Below are 21,263 nucleotides of genomic sequence, written 5' to 3'. Positions count from 1 at the left end.
CACCAAACAGCCCTCCCCCTAAGTGCAAGCATCCAGTTGTTCCTTAAATGATTCTGGACATCGGTGGGACTTCTTTCAGTCTTCTGTTGTAACTCTGACAGGAAGCCAGATGAACTCCAAGAGGAATGTTGTGAATGCCATGATGATACTTGATCATATAACCTTCTAGCTAAAACAACCGTTTAGCTGGTGAGTCCTGCATGTCCAGAGTGAGTCTGGAGTTATGGTCAGAGCCTAGGAGAACCCTCATATGTTTAATTCAAAGGTGGGAGTGCCACCAGCTTAGTCAAAATAAGTTCCATCATCTTGATATGTACTCAGTGAATAGTTTTGAACTGGCTAAAGGTAAAAGAAAGAAGTGACAACTTATATTCATATAGAACGTTTCACACCTTCAGAAACTCCCAAAGCCAATGAAGCACTTTTGAAGCAACTGTTCAAGTCTGAACCAGACTGTTCACAGCCTTGCTGTCGTATTTGACCCCATGATGACCTTCCAACTACTTATCTGCACCATCACTAAGACGACCTACATCCATCTCGATATATTCATCCAACTATGCCTTCCTTCAGTTCATCTGCTCCTTTGTGACCAATAGATTTGCACTCCCTGCCAGCCTCCCATCATCCATCCCCCATCCCCCATAAACTTAAGCTCATCCATACCCCTACTATCTATACTCAAACACACACCAAGTCCTGTTAGCCATCGCCTCTGTGTATGCTGACCTACATTGGTTCCTGGTTAAACGACTCTTCAATTTTAAATTCCTAGCCATTTTCTCAAATCCATCCATGTCTTCGCCCTTTCCTACTCCTAGAACCTCCTCAAACCCTACAATCCTTTACACACAAATGAACATACGAAATAGGAGGAGGAGTAGGCCACTTGGTCCTTCAAGCCTGCCCTACCATTCAATAAGATGATGGCTGATCTGATTGTAATCTTCCGCATACCCCCAATATCCTTTCACCCCCTTGTTAATCAAGAATCTATCTAGATATGCCTTAAAAATATTCAAAGACTCTGCTTCCACTGCCTTTTGAGGAAGAGCCAAAGACTCGTGACCTTCTGAGAGAAAATGTTTCTCCTCATCTCTGTCTTAAATGAGCCACCCCTTATTTTTAAACTGTGACCCCCAGTTCTAGATTCTCCCACAAGGGGAAACATCCTCTCCACATCCACTCTGTCAAGACCTATGAGGATTTTAAAGGTTTTGATCAAATTGTCTCTTACTGTTCTAAACTCCAGTGGATACAAGCCTAACCTATCCAATCTTTCTTCATAGGACAACCTGCCATTCCTGGTATTAGCCTAGTAAACTCTTACACTCAGTAAACCTAGTAAATTATACACAGTACTCCAGATATGGTCCTGCTAGTGCCCTGTACATAGCATAACCTTTCTACTTTTGTATTCAATTCTCCTTGCAATAAATGATAATATTCTATTAGTTTTCCTAATTACTTGCTTTACCTAAATACTAGCCTTTTGTGATTCATGCACTCAGACCCCAAGGTCCCTTTGAATCTCAAAGCTCTGCAAACTCTCACCATTTAGATTATATGCTTCTTTTTTATTCTTCCTGCCAAAATGGACAATTTCATATTTTCCCACATTGTACCTCATTTGCCAGGTCTTTGCCCACACAATTAACCTATCTATGTCACTTTGTAGCCTCCTTACGTCCCCCTCACAATTTAATTTCCTACTTATACTTGTGTCACCAGCAAATTTAGCAGCCACACCATCTGTCCTTTCATCTAAGTCATTTAAATAAATTGTAAAAGAGCTGAGACCCCAGCACTGATCCCTGTAACACACCACTTATTACATTCCACCAACTAGAAAAAGATCCGTTTATAGATACCCTCTGTTTCCTGCCTATCTTCCGTCCATGCCAATATATTGCCCCCGACACCGAGGTTTTTTGTTCTGCAATAACCTTTGATGTGGCACTTCATCAAATGCCTTCTGGAAATCTAAGTATAGTACATCCACCAGTTCCCCTTTATCCACAACACATGTGACTCCTTCAAAGAACTCAAATAAATTGGTTAAACATGATTTCCCTTTCACAAAACCATGTTGACTATGCCTGATTGCCTTAAACTTTGAAGTGCCCTGTTATAACGTCTTTAATAATAGCTTCTAACATTTTTCCTTTGACAGATGTTAATCTAACAGGCCTGTAGTTTCCTCCTTTCTGTCTCCTTCCCTTTTTGAATAAAAGTGTTCCATTTGCTATTTTCCAATCTAGTGGAACTTTCCCTGAACCTTGGGAATTTTGGAAAATTAAAACCAACACATCAACTATTTCACTAGCCACTTCTTTCAAGGTTCTAGGATGAAGTGCATCAGAACCCAGGGATTTGTCAGCCTGCAGCTCCAATAATTTGTTCAATACCACTTCTCTGGTGATTGTAATTTTCTCCCTCCCTTCCATTTCCTGGTTTTCAGCTGTTTCTGGGATGTTACTTCTATCCTTAGAGTGAAGACTGATGCAAAATACCTGTTCAATTCATCTGCCATCTCCTTACTTTCCATTATCAATTCCGCAGACGCACTCTCTATAGGACCAACGCTCACTTTGTTAACTCTTTTCTTATTTAAATATCTATAGAAACTCTTACTATCCATCTTTATATTTCCAGCTAGTGTTCTCTCGTACTCTGCCACCCAACTTTGTGCAATTATATGCTTTTTCTTTAAGTTTGATGCTGTCTTTAACTTTTCTAGTTAACCGCAGATTGTGGGTTCTCTCCTTGGATGTTTTCTTTCTCATTGAAATGTATCTGTTCTGTGTATTCTGAAATATCCCTTCAAAAGTCTGCCATTGCATCTCTGTGGCCCTATCACTTCACCTCATTTGCAAGTTCGCTCTAGCTAGCTCTGCTTTCATACCCTCATAATTGCCCGTATTTAAATCTAAAATACTAGCCCTGGTCCCACTCTTCTCTTCCCTCAAACTGAATGTAAAATTCAATCATATTATGATCAGTGCTACCTAGGGCTACACTCACTGTGCAGTTATCAATTAATCCCATCTCGTTGCACAATACCAAGTCTAGTATAGCCTGTGCTCTGGTGGCTCCAGAATGTACTGTTCCAAGAAACTAACCTGAAAACATTCTATGAACTCCTCAGCTAGGCTACCTTTGCCCATCTGATTTTTCCAGTCGATCTGGAGATTAAAACCCCCCATGATTATCACTGTACCTTTCTGACAAGCTCCTATTATCTCTTCCTTTTTACTCTGTCCTACTGTGTAATTACAATTAGGAGGCCTGGACATCACTCCCACATTGACTTTTGTCTTTATTATTTCTCATCTCAACCCAAACTGCTCCTACATTCTGGTTTCCTGAACTTAGGTCATCCCTCTCTAAAACAATAATATCATCATTAACACCTCCACCTTTTCCTAGCTTCCTGTCCTTCCTAAATGTCACATACCCTTCAACAATTTGGCCCCAAAACCTGCAGCCATGTCTCTGTAATGGCTTTCAGATCATACTTATTTATTTCTATTTGCACTATCAGTTCATCTATTTTGTTTCAAATGCTACGTAAATTTAGATACAGAGCCTTTAATTTTGTCCTTTTATTATTTTTGTAATGTCTGGCCTTTTCTGCTGATTTATTCTTAAATTTGTACTCTGTTCCTTCCTGTCACGTTCTGTTTATCATTTCCTATTTTAGTACCTTTCTCTCCTGCCTTGTCTCTACTTTTTTGTTAACTACATCTTCCCAAATTTGATCTGTTGCCCCCACTATTTAGTTTAATGCCTTCTCTACTTCCCTAGTTATGCGGCTCACTGGAACATCAGTCCCACCACGGTTCAGGTATATACTCTCCCAACAGTGCAGTCCCCACTTTCCCCAGTACTGTTGCCAGTGTCCACAAACTGGAACCCACTTGTCCCACACCAGTCTTTGAATCACGCATTCATTTCTCTAATCTTATTTGCACAATGCCCATTTGAGTCATCTGCACTTTTTCAATTCTGACCTCTTGCACATTCCTGATTTTAATCACTCCACCCCGGTAATATGTCTTCAGCTGCATTGGCCCTAAGCTCTAAAACTGCCTCTCTAAACCTTTCTGCTTCTCTACCTCTCTTTCTTCCTTTAAGACAATATTTAAAACCTATCTCTTTGACCAAGTCTGGCTTAATATCCACTTATCTGACTCGGTGTCAAATTTTGTTTGATAACAAACCTGTGAGATGCCCTGGGACATTTTATCATGTGAAAGGTGCTATATAAATATATATTGTTGTTGAAGTGTAGTCACTATTGGAATTTAGGAGAATTCAGCGGCTGAAATAGTGTGTGCAGTTTTGGTCTCCTTACCTAAAGAGGGAGATACTTGCCCTTGAGAAAGTGCAACAAAGATTCACTGGACTGGTTTGTGAGATGAGGGGATTGTACTACGAGGAGAGATTGAGTACACTAAGATGACACTGAAGTTTAGAACAATGAGAGATGATCTAATTGAAACAACTAACACTCTTAAGGGGTTTGAAAGACAGGTGCTGAGAAATGATCCTCTGGCTGGGGGATCTAGAACACGGAATTACAGTCTCAGCATAAAGGGTTGGCCATCTCAGACTGAGATGAGGAGAAATTTTGTTTCAATAATAGTTCTGAATCCTTGGGAATTCTGTACCCCAGAGAACTTGGATGCTCAGTCGTTGGGTACATTCAAGACAGAGGTGAACAGATTTTAGGGTGCTAAGGACTTAAGGTATATGGGCTTAGTGCGGGAAAGTGGAGTTGAGATGGAAGATGAGCCATGACTTTATTGAATGGTGAAGCAGGCTCAAAGGTCTCACAGCCTACTCCTATTTCTTATAATCTTACATTAAGATCGTGGTAAAGTGGATTGGTGACTATTTTTTCATCTTCACTGTTTACCTTTTTCAGACATACGCATAGAAAATGTGGAACCAGCAGATGATTGTGCCTTTGTATACTTTAATTATGTACAAACAAAGAAACCTTTCAGTTGTGTAGCAACTGTGACTTTTAAGGAACAGATTGTCTCTGTTGTGGAATGTTAGTGTACTGCGTAAAATGTGGTGAAAGTGGTTAGAATAGTAGCTACAGAACAGACTGTATGAAATGATTTACAGTAGTCAATGTACATATCACTATTGCAATTGAGAACATGTGAAGATTATTCCACATCACAGACGATCCTTTCCATTTTGTCAGTTTTCACTCCATCTCTTGATTTTCTTTATTCATTCAGGGATATTGGCCTCGCTAGCGGGGCCTATATTCTCCAATGCATTCCTGCCGCTGGGGAAATTTTCCAGTGGTGGGCTGGGACCCAGATCAGCTATCCACTGAATGGAACAGGCAGCCAATTATTATATTTAAGGCCCCAATTAGGACCATATGCATTCTGCTGACCATGGAGAAACCACCAGCTCCATGGAGATGGCCTCTCTGTAGCAGTCCCGAGAGCATCAGAACCAGAGGCTCCATGGCACAAAGAGGAGCTAAGGGCAGGAAAAAGAGACGCCGCAGCTCCAGTGAGCCATGTGGAGGATTTTCCCCTCCGATCAGAGTGCTGGCTTCATGTTTTGAGATGCTGTTTTGATTCTCGATCTGACTCAGCAGTGCCCACCTCTCTCGGTGACAGCTGATTGGACTGCCTGTCATCCTTAATTGAACAGCAAAGCCCAAAGTGGCCAATTAGGAAGCCACATCTAAGAATATCCACGTGTTCGTCCTGCTGCTGGCCATTGCTGCCTTGAGTCCTGATGTTGGGGTCCCGAGCCCATGAGAAAAATTGAGCCCCAAGTGTGAGTAAATCCCAAACCTCTCTCACAAACAAATGATGAGTAATTGTAAAATGCCAGTGATGCTCAACAAACTATCGACAGGTTTTAGTATAACAGATGTCCCAGAACAATAACATCTTGCATTTAGATATAACATAGTAAAATGCCCCAAGGTGTTTCAGAGGGAACATATGCATTTTATCTTGTGCAGTAACCTTTTATGTGGCACATAATTGAATGCTTTTTGGAAATCCAAATACTCTGCATCTACTGTTTCCCTTTTATCCTCCCTGCTTGTTACATCCCTAAAGAACTCTAATAAATTTGTCAAACACAATTTCCCTTTCACAAAACCATGTTGACTCAGCCTGATTGTATTATGATTTTCTAAGTGCCCTGCTACTACCTCCCTAATAATGGATGCTAACATTTTTTGAAGGACAGATGCAAGACTAACTGGCCTATAGTTTCCTACTGTCTCCCTCCTTTCTTGAATAGGGGTGCTACACCTGCAGTTTTGCAATCCGCTGGAACCTTTCTAGAATCCAGGGAACTTTGAAAGATTACAACTAATGTATCCACTATCTCTGAAGCTGTTTGGTGATATTTGTGGGGAAAGGCACCTCCTTTATCACTTCAACCTTTTCTTCCATGAGGTGTAATCCTTGTCCGTCTACACAGTGCCCCAGATAGATAACTTTGGTGGCTTGAAAAGTGCGTTTCTCCTTTTTTTTAAAAAAGGCAGACTCCAGCTTCCAGAAATCTTTTTAATACTTCCTTTAAATTTGCTTATTACTTGGTCTCTGTCAATCCAGTAATGAGGACATCGTCAAGGTATGCTACACACACTCCATCATCCTGTTGGATTAGCTGCATGTCTCTAGCGGGCTACAATGCATTCACTAGACTAGGAAAGCTCCGCCCCTTATGAGATTCCCGATGTTTGATGTTGATTGGCTGTTTAGACCACGTGACCCTCACTCAGTAAGGCCAGGCGTAAAGCAACAATCAAATTTTGTGATCAAGAATTCTATTAATTACTTCAGAAAATTGATCCCATATTGAGAAATTACTAAAACAAAAACAGAATTACCTGGAAAAACTCAGCAGATCTGGCAGCATCGGCGGAGAAGAAAAGAGTTGACGTTTCGAGTCCTCATGACCCTTCGACAGAACTTGAGTTCGAGTCCAGGAAAGAGCTCAGCTCTTTCCTGGACTCGAACTCAAGTTCTGTCGAAGGGTCATGAGGACTCGAAACGTCAACTCTTTTCTTCTCCGCCGATGCTGCCAGACCTGCTGAGTTTTTCCAGGTAATTCTGTTTTTGTTTTGGATTTCCAGCATCCGCAGTTTTTTTGTTTTTATCTTTGAGAAATTACTACTGGAATCCTACTAGACAGTATCACACGTATCCAAGAACAGATACCAGAGATCATATTGGCCTGAAGAATTCTTTATTTTAGGCACTGTACTCCATCATGGAGTGGCACAGTCTGAATTCTAATTTATTTCCCTTCTCTCCTGCCCCCTCTCACTGCTAAACTGGGATAGCCACTATGTACAGGTCAGGGCATTCCTTTAATAAACAGATTAAATGCCTCCCTGTCAGCCCAGAGTTGCACAGGCAAGAGTGACAAAAATCAACATGAGGTAGAATTAATGCATCTTTTCCAACAGTACATGATCAGCTGATTAGCACAGGGCACTGATGGTGTATTATCAGAATCAGTGGCCCTGCTGGTTCCGAGTAGTTTAGTTGGAAGCCAGAGGTATGCTTTCCCTGTTCTAGTTTACACAGTCCATTAATTCCACACAGTTCAATTGAAAACTTGACTAATGATGTGTCTTCTTGGTGCTATTGATTCTAGTAAATTTGTATTTACCAAATCTGTCTCGTGTTTAACACAAAGGCACTGAAGTTTTATTTAAAACATGGCTCCAGCTCCACTTACAATTTAAGACCAGGTTATTTTGCAGTCTCCTGTATCATTTTTTATTGTAATTTGTACTTTGATTGCAGGCTCAAAATGAAGCTGAGCAGACGTTCATGGTGGAAGTCCTGTCGGGCTGTTTAAATTACAGACCATTGCTTGATGTGGTAGTATCTGAATTTTATATGCGAGACGGAAGGAGCTTCTTGCGGTCAGAATGCAACCTCTATATGGGTAAGATACCTTCTAGTAGTTTGTTCAAGGTCATATTATTGCATTTTGAGCTCCTATGAAATATGTTTCTCTCACTATTAGCTTATGGCAACTCAGCAATGCAAGTGAAGAAGGTCTCAGACTTGACCCCTGGTCTCTGTCAAGTTACTTTTCACTTGCAGTGGCTATAATTATCCCTAGTATTTGAGCTATAGAGTAGTAAGTCACTGAGGTCTTATTCCCCTTTACGATCTATTGGCCCCAAGTGCCCAGCTGATTTATGGGTTTGGAGACTTTGGGTGAAGACAGGATGGGTCATCATCCTCCCAATGACCAAACAGGCTGGCAGCATTCATGATCCAAGTTCACATGTGAAAAATGAGGCATGCCCTCTGTGGCAGGGCCCATCAAGCTGGCATTTCCAAGAGAGGAGAGGAGAAAATTACAGCAAGAGAATGGTTGTCACTGTACAACAAACTCCAGCAGTCAATGTGAAACATATTACATACAATCTGTGTTACCTGGAGGATATATCCTGATGCTGTAGGAATGCTAGTGGAATTGGAATCTCTAAGAGAAGTGCCTCAGTAGGATTGGGTTTTCCTGGTGTGGCTGATTTACAAGTGAACATATTAAGAAGATCACACCTGCTGATGTCTGTCTCTCTGCCCCAAATGCACACTTGGATTTCACACCTCTTATGACTAAACAAATTACAGAAAGACAAAGAAATGAAAACTCAAATACAACCAGCCTATGATTTATTGGAAGGCAGCAAGGAGCTTTAAGGGTTAGTATATTGCAGTAAAATGCATGAAATGAGCACCAGTGACTTACTCAAGGAAATAGTTGGGGAAAGTAGGAGAACTCATGTACCTGACCTGATGTTTATTGTTGGCATGGTAAAAAGGGAAATCAATCATGTTATTAGCCCCAGTGTTAATTCTGTTTCTCTCTACTGATGCTGCCTGAGCTGCTGAATATTACCAACAGTTTGTTTTTATTTTGGATTTCCAGCATGTGTAGTATTTTGCTTTTGTATTAAGTTATGCTAGACATTGCTAATTCTAAAATCTATTGAAGTTAGCATGAATATTAAGCAAGGTAAAATTCCTATCTGCACAAACCTTTAGTCACTTTTTTCACTAAGGTTATTAAGTATTCCCTCTCCTCTGATAAAGGGATTAGGGTAGAGTCATAGAAGAGCACAATACAAAAGGACCCCATTCAACCAATCAAAATTTCACTGGCTCTGTCAAAGACAAATTTAGTTAGTCCAATTGCCCTGTTCTGTATCCCTGCAACCTTTTTTTAAAAAAATTCATTTATAGGATATGGGCATTGCTGGCTAGGCCAACATCTATTGCCTATCCTTAATTGCCCATGAGAAGGTGGTGGTGAGCCACCGTCTTCAGCCACTGCAGTCCATGTGGTATAGGTACATCCACAGTGCTGTTAGAGAGAGTTCCAGGATTTTGACCCAGCTACAGTGAAGGAACAGTGATATAGTTCCAAGTCAGGAAAGTGAGTGCCTTGAAGGGGAACTTCCAGGCGATGATGTCCCATGTATCTGCTGTCCTTGTCCTTCTAGATGATAGTCGTCATGGGTCTGGAAGATGCTAAGTAGCCTTGATGAGTTCCTGCAGTGCATCTTGTGGATGGTACACATTGCTGCTATTGTGCGTCAGTTGTGTAGGGATTGATTGTTTGTAGATGGGATGCCAATCAAACAGCCTTTGTATTGGATGGTGTGGAGCTTCTTGTGTTGTTGAAGCTGCACTCATTCAGGCAAATGAATAATATTCCATCACACTCCTTGTAGATGGTGGATAGACTTTGGGAAGTCAGGAGGTGAGTTATTCGCTGCAGGATTCTGAGCCTTTGACCTGCCCTTGTTGCCATAGCATTTACATAGCTAGGCCAGTTTCTGGTCAGTGTAACCCCCCAGGATGTTGATAGTGGGGGATTCAGCGATGGTAATGCCATTGAATGCCAATGGTTAGATTCTCTTGTTGGAGATGGTCATTGCCTGAAATGTTACTTGCCACCTGTCAGCCCAATCCTGGATATTGTCCAGGTCTTGCTGCATTTGGACATGGACTACAGTATCTGAGGAGCACAATTCATGAGTCCTCACATACTGAAGCAGACCAGGTCTAAATATAGTGGTGGAGGTAAAATCAGGAGTAGCCATCGCAGATCAGTTCCCTAACCACATCCCACCATTTTGCCAATGGCAGGGCTTCCTGCTAAAAGGAGGTAGAAAGAAAATTTTAATATTCAAATAGCCCATTAATGGCCATCAGCATTTTGGCAGCCAATCAACCCCCTGTCCTTGCCATGAGGAGAGGCCACCAGCTCAAAACAGACAGCCATCCAGCGGCAGCACAGAGGGGAAGTATTTTTCCATTGAAAGAGGCATGTGTGCAGTGAAGGCAGCCCCCGCAGCTGCAGTGTTCAGCTCAAAGGTTTTTCCTCCAAGATAATTCAAGATTTTTATACATTTTCTTTAGCCTACCTGGTATAGGCTGCAGGGCCTCTGCCTTCCTCAGCAGTGGACAACATTCTTGGTGGTGCTGCTGAGCTCTGATTGGCAACTCAAGTCCCAGATTATTCATTTATTAAAATCAAGAAGGAAGCCCCACCGTGTTGCCATCACATTTCTGGCCGCTATCTGATCATTTTGATAAAATTCTGCCATTAACTCTTTCTCCACAGATGCTACCAGACCTAAGTAGTTCCAGCAATTTCTGTTTTTATTTATGTTCCTTACTTTATTTTGATGAGCACAAAAGATCCCCTTACACTTACAATAGTTGTGCACCACTTAAATCAATCAATCTGTAAATTGCACATTCCTTTTTTGCCAAATTCCTCCATAAATCTAACACCAAAATTGTGCTCAATACTATTGGCTGAATTTTCCCCAGTCCTTTAAGAGAGGTTGGGAGGTGAGAGGGTTTGCAATATGGTGAGGGAGGTGTCCTCCTGCCACCATGGCATATTATCTCAAGAACCCAAGATGTAGGAGCAGGAGTAGACCATTGGCCCCATTGAGCCTGCTCTGTCAATCCAGCCATGGGACTTGATCCTCAGTTGCAAAATTCTGCCCTATATCATCTCAATTCTCTGGCATACCACAGAATGAGACACCTCTGGAATGATCTACTGGGGGATTAAATTTAAAACCGTACTACTGTATAAACCTGTTTTCCCTGTCTCAGTTCCTGTTTCAGAAAAGCAATTAGTATGTACTGGTAGAGTTTTTAATACATTTCCTTTTATTTGTATATAATAGATTTGTCAAGTTGGTCACCAATATGGATCAGGTCAAAAATGGTCAACTTACTGAGCCTTTGACTCAGTGGATCTTTAGTCCACAATCCCAACAATTGTCTTCAGCTGGAGGAATAAAACACGGCCAAAGCTGCTAACAGTATGCTGCACTTCACCAGACCATGAAATATCATTGGCTGTTATGAGTACTCATTATAAGATTTGTAACTGTTAAATAACTACGTTAAGGGGTGGTGTGCACTAGTGCAGCCAGGAGCTGTTAACAGTGGGTGGTAAACCCATTATACTCAGACTTCAGAGAGCTGAATTTCACAGGAAGTGAAATTCTAAATGGCTAGTAGATGACCAGCAGCCCACTTGTTTGACACCACATCCAATGCACTTTAGCAGCAGTGTACACCATCTACAAAATGCACTGCAGGTATTCACCAAGGCTTCTTCAACAGCATGTTCCAAACCCACGACCACTGCCATCTAGAAGGACAAGGGCAACAGATAGATGGAAACACCTCCACCTGGAAGTTCCCCTCCAAGTCACTCACCATCCTGACCTGGAAATATATCACCGTTCCTTCACTGTTGCTAGGAATAAAATTTCCCTTCCTACATCACTGTGGGTTTACCTACACCATATGGACTACAGTACTTCAAGGCAGCAGCTCACCACCACCTTCTCAAAGACAACTAGGGATGGGCAATAAATGCTGGCTCAGCCATAAAAGCCCACAGCCCATGAATGAATAAAAAAACAGATTGGCAGTTCATTATTCGCCCCACTCGATTTTCCTCTTTGCTACATGAGGTGGAAAGAAAATTGAGACAAACACTTCATAGAAATGAATAAATTATAAACAAAGGAAGCCATTCAGCCCATCATTGTGCCAGTTGAGAAAAAACTATCCAGCCTATCCCACTTTCTAGTAATTGGTCTGTAGCTCTGGAAGTTACATACAAACTAGGAGCAGGAGTAGGCCACTTGGCCTCTCGAGCCTCCTCCACCATTGAATAAGATCATGGCGGATCTAAATGTAACCTCAACCCCACACTCCTGCCTATCCCCAATAACCTGTTACCCCCTTGTTCATCAAGAATCTAACTTTGCCTAAAAAATACTCAAATACTCTGCTTCCATAGCCTTGAGGAGGAGTGTTCCAAAGACTCAAACCTCAAAAATTTCTCATCTTTCTGAATAAGCGACGCCTTATTTTTAAAAAAAGTGACCCCTAAGTTCTAGATTCTCCCACAAGAGGAAACATCCTCTCCACATCCACCTGTCAAGACCACCCAAGATCTTAAAGGTTTCAATTAAGTCAACTCTAAATTCCAGTGTATACAAGCCTAACCTGTCTTTGCGTTGTTATATGCTTTTTCTTTAAGTTTGATACTTAAACTTTTTTTTATATAAAGTTAACCATGGATGGTGGGCCCTCCTTGGCATTTCTGTCAAGGATTTCTTTATTTTGAAATACACCTTTAAATGTCTGCCACTGAACCTCTGTTGACCTATGCCTTAACCTCATTTTCCAGTTCACTTTAGCTAGCTCTCCACCTCCCCATCTATGTCTTTCTGTAGTTATGTCTCTAATGTTCTAAGAACCTATCCCGAACACATTCAATGAAATGCCCTCATTTGAGTTTAAAATACTAGTTTTGGATGCACTCACTTCTCCCTCAAAATAAATGTAAAATTCAATCATATGATCGCTGCTACCTCAGGGTGCCTTCAATTAGGTTATCTATTAATCCTATCACATTGCTCAATACCAGGTCTTGTATAGACTGCTCTCTGGTTAGCTCCAGAACATGCTTTAAAATTATTCGTTTGTGGTATGTGGGCACCGCTGGCTAGGCCAGTATTTATTGCCCATCCCTAATTGCCCTTGTTCAGGGGGCAATTAAGAGTCAATCACATTTCTGTTTGTCTGGAGTCACATGTAGGCCAGACCAGATGAGGACAGCAGATTACCTTCCCTAAAAGGACATTAGTGAACCAGATGGGTTTTTATAACAAATCGACAATGGTTTCACGGTCATCATTAGACTTTTAATTCCAGATATTTATTGAGTTCAAATTCCACCATCTGCTGTGGTGGGATTCAAACCCAGGTCCCCAGAGTGTTACCCAGGGTCACCAATCCAGTGACAATACCACTACACCACCAGCTCCCCATCTATGTCATCCTGTAGTTATGTCTCTAATGTTCTAAGAACCTATCCTGAACACATTTTATGAACTGCTCATCTACTCTACCTTTGCCCATCTGATTTATCCAGTCTGTGTGTAGATTAAAATCCCATGATTATTGGTGTATCTTTCTGGCAAGCTCCCATTATCTCTTTTTTTATACTCTGTCCTGTGTAATTACAATTAGGGGGCCTGTACACCACCCCCACAAATGACTTCCTGCCTTTATCATTCCTCATCTCAACCCAAACGCCTTCAACATCCTGGTTCCTGAACTAAGGTCATCCCTCTCTAATGTGCTAATACCATCATTAATTAACAGAGCCACCCCTCCACTTTTTCCTAACTTCCTGTCCTTCCTAAATGTCACATGCCCTTTAGTATTCAGGTCACAATCAATGTCATCCACAGCTACATCTCTGTAATAGCTATCAGAACATACATTTCTATTTACACTCTGTTCTTCTATTTTGTTTTGAATACTAAATGCATTTAGATACAGAGTCTTTAGTTTTGTCCTTATTTTTATAGCACCTAGCCTTATCTGATTTACTCTTAGAATTGTACTCTGTCCCTTCCTGTCAGTCTTGTTTATCATTTCCCATATTCATACCTTTGTTTTGCCTTGTCTCTTTGGCTTACCACATCTTCCCAAATTTGATCCCTTGCCCCCACTATTCAGTTTAAACCCTCTCTACTTCTAGTTATATAGCTCACAAGGACTCGAGCCCCAGTACTGGTTCAGGTGTAGACCGTCCCAGTGGTACAGATCCCACTTTCCCCAGTGCTGCTACTAGTGCCACACGAACTGGAACCCACTTCTCCCACACCAGTCTTTGAACCACACATTCATTTCTCTAATCTTATTTGTCCTATACTAATTTACACATGGCTCAGGTAACAATCCAGAAATTACCACCTTTGTGGTTCTACTTAATTTGGTACCTAGCTCATCGTACTGACTATGCAGAATGTTGTTCCTCATCCTGCCCTATGTCATTGGTAGCTACATGGACCACGACCACTACACCCTCACCTTCCCAATGCAAGTTCCTCTCCAGCCCTGAGCAGATGTCCCAAACCCTGACACCTGGACTCTTGTTCTTTGCCACAGAGAACAAAGTGTCAATCCCACTCACTATACAGTCCCATTCCCTTTTGCTCATATGGCTTCCTGTACCATGGTTAGTTTACTCATCCACCCTGCAGCCCCTGCTCTCACCCAAACAAGCTGAGGACCTCAAACCTATTGGACAATTGCAAAGGCTCACACTCCTGTCCTCCAGGCCCCCTCACCTGCCTTACTCAGTCATACCTTTCTGTCTCTGTCCTCTGACCAAATCAGAAGACCCTATTCTAAGTATCATGACTGCCTCCTGGTATAAAACATCCAGGTAATTATCCTCCTCCCCGATGTGTCAGAGTCTGCAGCTCAACCTCCAGCAACATTCCTCAAGCCACAAGCATTTACTGCAGACCTATTTGTCCTGTCCAGGAACTCCCATATGCTGCAGCCCCAACATCACTTGTCCTGTCATCCTTAATTTGTTTTAAATAAGGACTTATATTAATCATTTATGTTGCTTTCTTATATCTTTTATTAATTTTACCAATTTGCATACTATTTTAAACCTTAGATAGAATAGAACTTACCCACCAAACAGCTAGCTCCTTTCCCTGTAATACAGCAAGAACCAATTTCTATGGAATGAGAAAAATAGAAAAAAAGGAAACAAACACCTTCTCCAAAATTCCACCTCTCACCAAACTCCAAGTCTTCGCTCAGTTAGCTCAGCTGGCCTCGAATTGCCAAGGCTGTACTAAAGATCCCAGAATTTATAGTAAACTGAACTGGGCTATGGTAATCAGATTCAACCAGTTAACTAATTAACTACTCAGCTCTGACAGCTAAAAGTGAGTCTACCCTGTCTAAACTGCAAGAGAAAAAAGAACTCAGCCTGCTTACACCATACTTTCCAGTTACTGCTACTTACACTAGATTAAATTTTAAGAACAAAATTAACACTTAAAACTGCCCTCTCACCAAACTCCAAGTCTTCACCTCAGTTAGCTCAGCTGCACTCCATTTGAGTGTATGTCTACCTGTACCACACTTTCAGAGAGTGTTCCAGACCCCTACACCCTTGTTACTCACAGTAAGTGCTTATGGGAGAAGAATGAATCCAAAGCACTTTTTTTTAAAAAACATCAAGCTGGTTCATTCCCAGTACAGCTCTTCAATGCTACAGACTTTCTAGAAGCTTTCACTGTGTTCTAGCTGTAACTCTTTTGAGTACAAACACATTTCCATCTGTTCCTATTCAGATGAAGTTACATTGTTTCATAGTTTGCCATTGTGAGATTTGAACTCCTGATCTTGATCTTGTGGTTACAAGCCCAGTACCATAACCACTTGGCTATTTAGGCCAAGCTTGTGTTCTAGCTGTATCTATTCATACTGTTTAGATAGGAGAACCAATGCCCATCACAAGTTTTAACTAGCAATTGTCATTATCAAGGTAATTGTCATGCAATGTGATTATTGATATATTGAAATCCTCTGGGTGAGATTTCTCAACCTCTCTCTCATCCTTCTATCAATTACCTTAAATCCAGGACCTCTGGTTATCGACCTCCCTGGTAAGGGAACTAGGTCCTTCCTATCCAGTCTATCTCGACCCCTCATAATTTTATACACCTCAATTAAATATACTCTCTGCATCCTGTTTCAAATAAAAGGACCCCAGCCTATTACAGCTAAAGTCCTGGCAACATTATTATAAATTTTCTCTGTACCTTCTCTAATGTCACCACATACCTCTTGTAATGTGGTGACCAGAACTGTGTGCACTATTCGAGCTGTGGCCTAATTAATGTTTTAAACAGTTCTAGCATAATTTCCCTGCTCTTATATTCTATGCCTTGCCCTCTAAACCTTATCTGCCTGTCATTCTACCTTCAGGGATCCTCTGTTCCTCTACACTTTTCAGTAACCTGCCAATTATTGTGTACTCCCTTGCCTTGTCTTCCCTCCCCAAACACTTCTCCAGACTGAATTCCATTTGATACTTTTCTGCCCACCTGACTTAAAGGGGAAAAATTGTAGGAATTTGCTGCAAGAGCAAGGGACTGGATTTCTCTTTGAAAGAGCAGGTACAGAGTCAATGAGCCGAATAACCACCATGTATGCTGAATGATTATATCCAATAAATGGAGGAAAATGTAACTATTTTCTTTATTAATTTTAATTGCATTTGAAAATAAGTGCTACTGTTAGAATTATATTTTTCACCTTTAGATCATTGTTCAATAAAGTTTCCACTGTTCCTTAGTTTATTTCTTTGTCTCTGTCTGTGTTGAAGATTTTGGCTTAAATATTGAGGTCCTCAGGTACAGGTCACCCTTTAACAATTTGTCCAGTGAGCAGGATGGCTATCATGGGATGTATCACTGCTAACTTTAATCCCCTTCTCATTCAATGCCCACAAGACAAATTTTTACAGAGGTCCTGAGACACTGGTTAAATAGCTGATTATCCTTCTTGCTAACCCAGTGGAACTGAAGCTAGTTGAATAGCAGTTTTGCTGACCTAAATATTAGCAGCTAACTTGGCCCAAATGAGGCTTGGACCTGGGCCATTCCTGGACTGCATCACTCAACTACTCATCTGAAATTTTTACTATTTCTAAAGTAATACTCTAAATGCTTTGTTCTGTTACAGTTATATGTTATCTTGCTACTTTTCGACTGAAAGAGCTGGGCCTGAAACACTTCATCAAGATTATCAACTCACAGCCTGTGAACAAAATGCACCAAGTGAGGATGGTATTCATTAATCCCTGGAAACATCAAACTGAAGTATTTTATTTAAGGAGTTAGTTTGTTCAGTAATTCCATGATTATTATAATTTTTTCACAGTTCCTTAGATTCTTCTTTGATAGCTTGAACCTCACTACATGGATCAAGGATGAATGGTGCCAAATATATGACATAGCATATGTAAATCAGAAGCTGATTGATCCTCTGCTGAGGTAATTTGTCAAGTTTAAGATTTTTCCATTATGTGTCATATGGTGCATCTTCTGTTGACTGAGTTGGATATTGACAACAGTAATGTCCTAAATAATTGTCCCTATCCCCACCTTGCAGAAGACCCCAGCCTCTTTCATCAACTACACAAGATCCAGCATTCCCATCACCCTGTTATTTAGCCTAAAAGCATCTTATACTTAAACCCAAGTTTAATTTTAACAGTTGCAAATTGGTCAGATGACTCAGATGGAATTGGTCAGATGGAATTTTTCAGTCCGGCCAGTGGCGGGCATCGTGGCGAGTGGAATGGGAAAATTCGAAGTGCAGCCAAAAGTCTGTTACCCACCAGCTTAAAAATGGCTTGCAATTTTCCACTCCGACTTTCATGGCAGGTTGGCTAGCCCACCGTGCCATGCTGGGAACCGCATTTTCATGCATTTGAATATCATGAATGTTAATGTAAAACACAGCTCACTAGAACCACGCATCCCACCCCCACCCCCACCCCCCGCTTCAAATCAATTGGCCGCGCTGGCAGCTAATTAAACTATTGTGAATTACAACCAGGTATAATAGACGTGCACCTGGTGAATTCCACTTCATTCGCAACCCCAAGGTTTGTGTGTGCAGTGTTTTGAAGGGGCGGGGGGGAGGGGCTTGAATGGAGCCCAGGGGGAAGAGAGGACAAAGATACATGACTGGGGGGGAATGACTTGGGAAGGGGTGGACAGAGACACATGACTGGGTGGGGGTGGGTGGTGATGTCTAGCTGTACATGCAATCACTGTGTCAAGCTACAGGCTGCCATGAACACCTAAGATCTCTGACTATTACTTGAAATGTAACCCACACTCAAACCTGACAGACAACATAGAGGTCATTGAAAGATGCACCAAGTTATATCTACTCCAATGTAGGTCGCCATTAATACCTATAAGATCCACATAGACCAGTCTTCAACGCAGCAGCATCAGGAGAATAAACCAAGATGCAAAATCTATACACATGAGGCCACATGGTATGATCCTCTGACGCAAGTCTAAGAAATGCATTGCCCAACCACCATGTCGATAGAGCTACAGGCTTTGCTCATATTGCTGCTGTGGAAAGAAAGGCGAATCACTGTATTGAGAATGTGTGAGTCAGCATAGACTTGAGAGACATGATGGGAGATAAGTGAGGAGGTGGGGGCACCTGTTACACTTGTGTGACCTTAGACCATTGCATTAGATAGAAGAGCTGTTTACTAGTTGAAAATTTGAGATAAGCTAAATATATTTACAGAACTGCAAAGTATACACAGTGAGTGAACACCCTTGCCACCTTTGTTCTCTTAATATTTCTTTATTTTTCTTACCCTACACCTATGTCTAGGTGCTTCCCTGACATCCACATCAGAGGTAGAGGCAGCCTGCTGACTGCTATGCCCTGTTGTCTGTGATGACCTTGGTGGGCAACCTCTGGAGGGCCCTGGCCTGCTTTGGGTCTCCTACTGTGTGGCCGGCAGACCCTCCTTGACCTGAGTAGCTGGAGTTGTTGGGGTCACTTGGAGCGGCTGGACAGCCCAGGAGAGTCTTGGGTGGATTGCCCTGAGTGACACGCCTCCCCCTGTAAGTGCCAAGGGCTCCTCCCTGAGTCCTTGAAGGGAACGGTCTCCTGGAAGGAGATCGAGGTGCCCCATCCCCCTCTCACCTAGCCATGGATGGATCTAACTTATGGCTACAGCGATGGTGTGCAGGTCCGGGCGCATGACTAGCACAAACTGCTGGACCAAGGCCTCCATGGGGAGGTCACCACCCTTCCAATTGTTCCCCCCGATGTCCTGGCCTGTCGGTGTCATGAAATCAGAATGAACGTGGACAGACTCCTCCATCCTCCTTTCTAATCTGGTGACGGCCTCTGACAACCCTGCCTGCTGTGCCCCTGCCTGTCTTGGGAGCTCCAACATCTCTCTGAGGACCTATTGCTGAGGCTCGTCATCGGACTCGGACTCAGCAGGAGCCTGGCCTCCAGCCGTCATCCAAGTGTCTGTGACCTTGGCTGTCACGGTCTCTACCTGCTGTGGACCCAAATCTGTGCTGTGCTCACCAGATGGTGGCTCTGAGCCTGCTCTAGAACTAGTCCCAATGAGGTGTGTGTCTCTGCACTGGTGGGATAGCAGGTGAACGTAATGATGGCTCTACATCTAGCGGGTCCTCACCTGAGGTGATCTGGGGTCAGGGACTGATGGGCTGGCTGGCAGTGCGCCTCCTCCTTTCCTTGCTGGTCCCTGTAATAGAGAGAAGAGAAAATTGGTGATTGGCTGGATAGTCAACTATATTAAAAGGCACTCACAATTTCAGCGAGCGGTGTATTGGATAGGGTCTTATTGGCATGTTGTGGGATGCCAAACCCGCCTTCAATGCAGGCACGGTCCCGGTGCTCACCAGCCAGCTCCACTACCTGCTCCTCATAGTCGGGGGAGTGACCTAAGCTCTGGCATCCCCCTCCGGTCTGTGATCTCTCCCTGTTGTTGAGGGCGATCTTTTCCTGCATAAAGACTGATGGACAGACTGTGAGCAAAATGGATGCCAAAGCAGTTGATAAGCATGCCTGCCCACTGTGACTGCTGAGTGGACCTATGTAAGGGCTGAGGATGCCACTTGTGTAGGATGTGACGAGAGATTAGAATGTAAAAGTATATATGAGAGATTCAGTGGTGGTGTCCTTTGTGCCAGTAGTGTGTGAGATCCCTGTGGACTGTAACTCAGCGAATGTTCGCTGGCATTATGAGAGTGTGAATAGAGACTGAGGAGAAGTTTGAATTACCCTGGCGGAGCAGCTAAGAGCATTCATCCTCTTCCTACACTGGATAGTGGTCCTCTTCTGGAGAACACACTGGCCACCTCCTCCCAAGCCTTAGTGGTGAGGCCGGTAGACCTCTGGCTCTCATCACGGGAGAAGAGCATCTCTCTCCGGTCCTCGACTGCCTGGAGGAGTGCTGTCAATGCATTGTCACTGAACTTCAGGACACACCACTCGGGGTCATTATGGTGCTTGCCACGACAAGTCCTGGGCTCCAGATGGAGTCTGGAAATGTTAGCCAAGAGGTTTCGGCAGGTGGACAAATCCCAACCTGCCCCCTCACAAGATACCGCATGCTGCAGGTTTATGCATACATTACTAGCTAAAAAGCAGATGATCCGACACGGCAACTCACTAAGCCGACCAGCGGGAACCACACCACCGTTCCCACACACCACTGTACTTCACCAACTTTCTTGTGTTAACCAGAGAAAAATATACTAGCTCCTTGCGTCCTGGTATAATATAGATGAGCAAGCATTGCTGGAAGCATGTTTGCCACAAGGAGCCAGTATATTTTTCTCTAGTTAACACAAACAAGTCTGACAAGGCCCATTGTTTGTGGAATAGAACTATTAGAATTGGTTTTGTAGCAAGATATTGGCTGAGAAAGAGAACCCAATGTATTTCTTTGAATTTAATCCCATTACATGAAATACTTAGAAAAAAGTTAAAAGTTATGCTTGCAGTACAATGCAAGCGCAGCAGCAGCAGGTAACACTGAACGCACTATCCTGACCACACTGTCCTCTGGAAAATAATTAAACTGTTCAATGGTCAATGATGCAACTCTGGTTGGATTTTGTAACATAGTGAGTCCAAGTAAAACCAAATTGGAATATAAAGACCAAATACAGAAATGCACAGCAGACCAACCATCATCTGTAAGAGAAAAGACATTAATGTTTTAAGTATAGACCCTTCGTCTGAATTGGAAATGGCAAACCAACCAATAAGAGCAAACAA

At 42.4% G+C, this 21,263-nt stretch overlaps 1 protein-coding gene across 1 annotated transcript in view; it reads left to right on the top strand.

Moving 5' to 3' along the window:
* cfap99 (cilia and flagella associated protein 99) overlaps positions 1-21,263 on the top strand; it is a 155,047-nt gene that overhangs the window by 6,788 nt on the left and 126,996 nt on the right. The window contains exons 2-4 of the mRNA XM_041185362.1: positions 7,815-7,959; positions 17,142-17,236; positions 17,340-17,452. Of these exons, the coding sequence (XP_041041296.1) occupies positions 7,815-7,959; positions 17,142-17,236; positions 17,340-17,452 (353 nt within the window). The remainder of the gene's footprint in view (positions 1-7,814; positions 7,960-17,141; positions 17,237-17,339; positions 17,453-21,263) is intronic.

This window comes from Carcharodon carcharias, chromosome 4, assembly GCF_017639515.1.
Source record: "Carcharodon carcharias isolate sCarCar2 chromosome 4, sCarCar2.pri, whole genome shotgun sequence".
Taxonomy (NCBI): Eukaryota; Metazoa; Chordata; class Chondrichthyes; order Lamniformes; family Lamnidae; genus Carcharodon; species Carcharodon carcharias.
Note: the sequence above shows the minus strand (reverse complement) of the source record. Positions and strands in the feature narration are given on the sequence as shown.